We start from the raw sequence: 6,984 nt of genomic DNA, 5'->3' as shown, positions 1-6,984 counted from the left end.
GAGACTCAGACAACGACAACGACGACGAACTTGAACCCGGACCCACCCATGAAATACACCGATTCTCAGGCAGTCATCCCCAGCATGCGACACAAGGTCACCGCGCTCGCACGAACGTACACTGGACGAAATATCTCGTCAAAAGGCTCCCCGATCAGGACGATCTCGAGGATAACAGCAACCTGACGACCGAAGAACGAGAGCAGAGACGAGGAGAATACGCCAAAGGAGTATTAATCATGTTCGTACCTTTTTGAGAGAAAACGGACATGGTCAACGAAGGCGAAACTTGGTGGAACGCCTACCAACGACAAAAAAAAATACTGTACAGCAACCAAGACACCAAAACCACCATCGACAGCATCCAAAATTTCTACGAAAGCTTCTGCCGCCCCAGCTCAGAATCCCAAACTTTGGATTTCACTGAAACGAATCTCAAGCAAATAGCCGAGGAAGAAAACGAAACCATCGACACCAATGAAGAAGAAATAATAGATATCATCGACATCGACCAGGAATTAGAAACGACAGCAGATCAACCACTGGAAGAACTCACCAAGGATCCCTTCATTGCAAAACTGGCTTCCTTGCCTGAAAACCCTATGGATATCCCAACGAGACAATGGACGTCAACCATCAATCGCGATGACGCCTTACAAGCCATTCGCCAACTACCCTCGAAATCCGGAAACAAGTTCACGTTACCTGGGCGAACGAGTCTGGGATTCCCCATGTCAGAAAGCAACCCAACAATGGAAGATGCAGAAAATGCCACCCAATTGGATAGACCCTTAGGTAAAAACTGATACAATAAACTTAAAATTCAAACAGACTTTGATTTTCTCCTTCTCTTTTCCAGGAACGCGAATACAACTACTGGAGGACTTAGCTAAAGCACTTGACCATCAGATCGACGAGCCAGGACTTTCAGACGGAAGCGAACCAGAATTGCTGGAAGCCAACTTCCCCAGCCTCCAAGAACAATCACAACATTGGTCGTTGAACGCAGAACAACACGACGCTTTCCTTCTCATGGGAGCTGCGCTGTTACAACACGTCCACACCACCAACCAGCTTTCCCAATTAGAACACAACCAGAGACTGGTAGCCAAAATTCACAAAATCAACAACTATTTAGATGCAGTTTTGCCCATCAACCGCCAACTCGTGATGTTCTTGGCCGGGTCGGGAGGAACAGAAAAATCACGCGTAATCCAATGCTTCAAAGATTTCGCTCGGCGCTGGCATTCCGTAGCATCCACCGTCATCAGCGATTCCTCTGGCGTGGCTGTTATGCTCATTGGAGGATGCACCCTCCACTCCGCATTGGGGATTGGCATTCGAAGAGAGCCCCCAAAACCCACTCAACAACAAATCGACGCCTGGTCAGAAGTGGGAGTCTTGTTCATCGATGAATTTAGCATGGTGACACCACACATGCTGGATCTCATCGACACTCGACTAAGGCAATTAAAAGGCCAACCCGACAAACTCTACGGTGGTGTTTATCTCATCTTTTGGGGCGACTTCTACCAACTACCACCTGTAGGCAGCGGCACCATTTACTCCAACCTCAATGTTACAGCAGGTGTCAATACAATCCGAGCATCGAACGGCCAGCACACTTGGAAAACATGCCTCACCGACGTCATAGAACTCACCAAAAACCACAGACAACAAGACCCGAAATGGGCCTCAACCCTTGAACATTTCAGAATCCACCAACCCCGTCAAGAAGATATTGATTTCGTTTCGACTCGATACATGTTCGACGACAGCCATCCGATAGAAAACCCACCAAAATTCACCATCACTGCAGTACCGTTCAACGACATGCGAGAAAAAGCTCTGCGATACTGCGAGCAACGTCTGATTCTAAACTACCAAATTGCAACAACCCAAATGACTGGCGGACCCACGGCATCCTACTCGTCAAAGCCGTAATCAAACAAACAAAAAAATCAAACCCAATGACAGAACAACAAATAGAAGCCATCCGCAATCTGGGTTCAAAAAAACTAGGCCGAGCCGGAAACTTGTAGGGGAGACCGGACCCATATTGGACAGTTCCAATTTTTACCCCATATCTCCCATCCCCTTGGGCGAAATGGAGAATTTTTTTCCAAAAACACGCAGAATTGTTTCCCTCACCCCCTCGAATTTTTTCGTAGTTGTAGCTTTAAAATTAGAAAAGTTACAACGATTTCAATTTTTCGGTGTTTTTTTCCAAACTAGGGTTATATTGGACAGGCGCCTGTACCAGGTTAGACGCGGTCTTTACAAGGGGACTGAATCAAGCAAAAATTTTGAAAAAAATAAAAAAATATAGGGAATTACATGATAATATCATGTAGAAAGTTTGGAAACTATAAGTGGAAAAATGATAAAGTTTTCTTATAGGGAAAGGAATTTCAGGCTTTGTATAGCAGAGGGGTGGAGCTTGCCCAAGGCAACGATCGGCAAAAATTTATCGGCACCCTTAACAGGTCCAATATCACCCCCCGTTTTTGTCCAAAGTAACCCCAAACTACTACCCTCCGTTAAAATCAATATTACGGCTTAACCGTTAGATACAAAATTAAATTTTTTTTACAGTATTATAGGCAATTGAATTGCCTATGCAATAGTATGAAAAACTTAGTCAAAAAATTGTTTGTTTTTGAGTAAAAATAGTAAAAGCGGAGAAAAAATTTGTAAATTTTGAGTGTGTTTTTTATTTTGTATCATAACACACAAAATAATATATATAAATGCATGAAAATTTATACACATGAAGAATGCATTAAAACTAACATAAAATTAAAAATTAGATTTTTAAAACTTATTTTACTATTTTTAAGGTCACTGTCCAACTTGGAACAGTGTCCAATATGGGTCCGGTCTCCCCTACTGCATCTTAGACGCACCATACATCGTCACCAACAACGACGACGTTTCAAAAGGAGTAGTGAACGGAACGCTAGCCTTCCTTCAAGACATTGTCCTGAAAACGGGATGCACCATCGCCCTACACGAACTGAAATCAGGGAAACGGGTACCAACCGTCTACGCTTCAGATGTGGAATGCCTCTTATTCAAACATAAAAATTCAGCATGGAACAACGTATCGCCATTTACAACCATACCAAAAGGCTGGTTTCCAATCATACCTTCCACAAAGGCCGTCGAGTGCAATTTCAACGTAGCCTACCGGACAAAAATTAAAATGCATCAACTACCGTGCGTCCTATCCTTAGTTTTGACTGGACACAAAACACAAGGACTCACCACAGACTCCATCATACTCTCTGGTATAGCCCCAAAAGACAAATCAGGAGTCAGCGGATGGCTGTACGTCACCCTTTCAAGAGTAAAAACCATCGAAGGGTTGTTCCTCATGGAGAACATCGAGAAAAATACAACAAAATACAACGCCAGAAACGACATAAAGCGAAAAATGAACCGCCTACGCGCCATTAATCTTTAAACCATACAACGACTCCAAGCGGCACAAACGAAACAACAAGCGTAAACACAAGCAAAAGAAGAAAAGACCAACGCAATCCAAAAAGCACTATGTATCACACACAAAAATAAGAACATATCACTTAGCCAGCGAATACTTCTTTCCGATACCTTGCCTTAACCCATCGCATCCTACGTCCATTTCGCATCTACAACAGCCTGAAACCATAAAAAAGTAACCAATGTAATAACCTATGAAAAACTTTTTACCAAATTCGACTTCTCATAATACACACCATTCAAAAAAGAAAAAAAAAAGACAAAGAAATAATTAACAAGAAACGACAACAGATCACACTGCATGAATAAACATTTAAAAAAATAAAATTTTACATTTGAATTCCACACACTTCTCGGACAGCTGAAGGAATTCACATGTCAAATTCCCCCCAAAAAAAACCTAAACCCCGTGAAAAAAAACCCTATCGTTATAAATAGCAAGAAAAGAGAACTGAGGAAAACAAAACAAAATAAGAAATACACACGATATACCTGGACCGTGTAGAATACACGGTCTTAAGCCCCTCCCCTTACAGGGCGGAGCAGACGAAATACACGGGTATAGTACACGATTTACCCGCCACACGCACACGATATACATTATACACCGACCCACCTAAAAGCAATACAGCGTAGGGGAGATTGGAGTATGCCGGGACACCGGGTCAAGAGGGACAGTAGGGGGGAAAATAGAAGATTTTAATAAAATTCAAAACATTTTTAGTGCCATCTAATTTGCCATCTAATTTGCCACATGCCATCTAATTTGGCATGTATCTAAAGCTCATACTAAAAATGTTTTGAATTTTATTAAAATCTTCTATTTTCCCCCCTACTGTCCCTCTTGACCCGGTGTCCCGGCATACTCCAGTCTCCCCTACGTACGTAGTCAGGAGACGACGATAGGTCAGGATTGTGAGGAATATGCAATTCAGCAAGTTCACCAGCTGCGCAAGCCACTTGTGGTGACAATCACCGTGAACAGCAACGAGTGCAGAATAAATTAAAAATATGATTGCGTCTTGCGTTAACCAAAACGAAATTTGTTTGACAACTTCTTGGCGATGTGACGAAACGCCCGCCAAAATTCCGAACAGGTCGCCATGTACATGATTGGATTATAAACACTGTGAAGCAGGAACGTGTCCCAAAAATAATTCCATGTTACCAAAATGTTGTCAAGGTTAACCTCCAGCTGGATATACCGGTAAGTGACAATGGCATAACAAGACACAGGAAAGGTACACAACCAAAACGACAGAATGTTGACAGACAAGTTAAGAGCGGCTTGAACTTCGAGTCGGCTGATTTTCAAGCGCCCAGGCTTCCAGGGAAACCATTCAGTGCCGTACTGATTGTTGATGGACTGTGAAGGCAGATGAGGACCCGTTCATCAGTGTCCATTCGATGATGGACGACGACCGGCAGAATTATTTCAGAATCTTGAGAAAGATGTGACAGCTTTTCCCCTCTAACACCTGAAGCATTTTCGGCAATGGTGAATAAAACTTGTTCCGCTGTTGAGTTCGACTCCAATTTAACATCTGCATTACAGAAAATTCTCATGTATTAGTTTGGTTCGATAAATAAAATTTTAAAATTAAACAAAGAATAAAAAAGTTACCAGAGCTGATGTTGCTGGGCCGTCGGATGAAGGATTTATTCTCAAACTTGATCGTTACCGGCTTACGACGGTATTTGGGTACATAACGCCGAATGAGAGTTTTAGTTTCACTGAAGATCTTGAAGTGGAGAACGAGGCAAACGATTCCCAAAAACAAATTCCATGAGAAGCCCAAAAGGCAGCACAGATGTAAATTGACTGGAAGCCCGTCCAAAATGGACTAGTGAAAATAACAAATGTTATACCAACTGCAATTGTGATGGAAACGATGGCACCTCGATTAGTGACGTTCGCCTGATACCAATCGTAGCGAACGATGGACAAGTAGCGATCCAATACGGCCAGTGACATGCAGATCAACAGGATCGAATAATCGACCGGATAAAAAAGAACTACGAACCGACAGGCCAAGTAAAAATCGCGTCTGAGCACTGTCACCAACTCGAGAGCCATATCGACTAAGAAAAGGCATTCGAAGATGGAAATGGCAGCCCAAAAAATGTGGCAGGGATAGTGAAGCTGACGCGAAAAAGTCACCACAGAGAGGACAACACAATTCAACAGGAGATCCCAACACAGATGACCGACGTTCGAAATAAAGTTTGGGCTGCAGAAAGTCCTGTTCCATGACTAGATAATCATATTGTCACGATCGTTTCAGCCCTCTATTGATTGTGGGGTTAATGGTTTACTTACTTAACCCTAGGTGGCCTAATGTAGTTTGTCACCTTGTTTAACCTTGCTTCTTGGCCTTCTTCTCTTTAACCTTGTTCCCCCTCTTGGTGACGGTCAGTCTAGTTTGGAGTGTTAACCTAGCGCCTTGTCTCGTCCGTTGTTGCTGTGTGTTCTTATTTGGTGTAGTTAGTGGACGCTGTTGGTGTAATAAGGTTAGATAGGCACCAACAGTGACAGTTTATCATTCTGTACCGGCTCTTGTGTAAAAGGGAGTCGGCAGAGTGATTGATTTCGCTTATAGTGACCTCACTCCAAGTGTAAATTAGGCCATATCCTGATTTGAGCGTAACAATATTTACCCAACGTAATGTTATTGGCGAGCGCCGATTTATTTCCGTCCATTCTGGCGTAGGGAACACAACGGAATGACGAGGAATCCAGACTCACAGCATATTGTGCTCTACGCTGCTTCAACAGAAATTTCACTTCGCATGCGCAACGGTACGTTAATGCAGCATCATCAGTTCGTCACTTATTTACAGATACCGTTCAGCCTCCCACGAACTGGTTCTAAGTTTTGTCGCATTGAAAAGAAACTCAGACATGCTATCTTATTCTTTGAGCTCTGCTCACCTACTCGCATGGTCGTCGACTGAACGAAATATACCTACCTAATTTCCTACCATCCCCCTACATTGCCAGTACAAGAAAACCAGGGAAAGGGTAGTCACACACAAGAGAAAATAAAATAAGGGGGAAAGAGAGAAAAGAACAATGGCGACTCATTTCTTTCATTTCGAAAAGCGCTCGGTGGAATTCATCGGAGCAGGTGATCATGTGCATGATGGGATTGTAAATGCTGTGAAGAATGTACGCGTTCCACACGTAGGTCCACGTTTGGTCATCACATCACATCACAATCGCCTTTCACCCAGACGCACCAGTAGGTAACCAAAACGGAACAGCTAATCGGCAGGGTACACAGCCAAAACGTTACAATGTTGATGAACAAACTGTGGGCGGCTTAAATTTTTATCCGGCCGATTCGGGATCCTTTTGGCTTCCACGAAAAACATCTGGCGTCTTCCAGATCCGCGACTGACGGCAGCTGATCCATTCGATCACCTCCGTTTAAAGTTCCATCAGGATCAGGCGGTTCGTGGAATGTGATGGAAACTCTC

The 6,984-nt window shown here is 43.3% G+C and overlaps 1 protein-coding gene across 1 annotated transcript; it reads left to right on the top strand.

Moving 5' to 3' along the window:
* Positions 1-269: 269 nt before the first annotated feature.
* Positions 270-1,944, top strand: LOC124193953. Its single transcript, XM_046587925.1, has 2 exons — positions 270-795; positions 860-1,944. Exons 1-2 carry the CDS (start codon positions 270-272, stop codon positions 1,942-1,944), a joined length of 1,611 nt encoding a protein of 536 aa, XP_046443881.1.
* Positions 1,945-6,984: the final 5,040 nt, after the last annotated feature.

The sequence above is a fragment of the Daphnia pulex genome, chromosome 5 (genome assembly GCF_021134715.1).
Source record: "Daphnia pulex isolate KAP4 chromosome 5, ASM2113471v1".
NCBI classification, from domain to species: Eukaryota; Metazoa; Arthropoda; class Branchiopoda; order Diplostraca; family Daphniidae; genus Daphnia; species Daphnia pulex.
The sequence above is the reverse complement of the archived record's forward strand: the minus strand, read 5'-3'. Positions and strand labels throughout refer to the sequence as shown.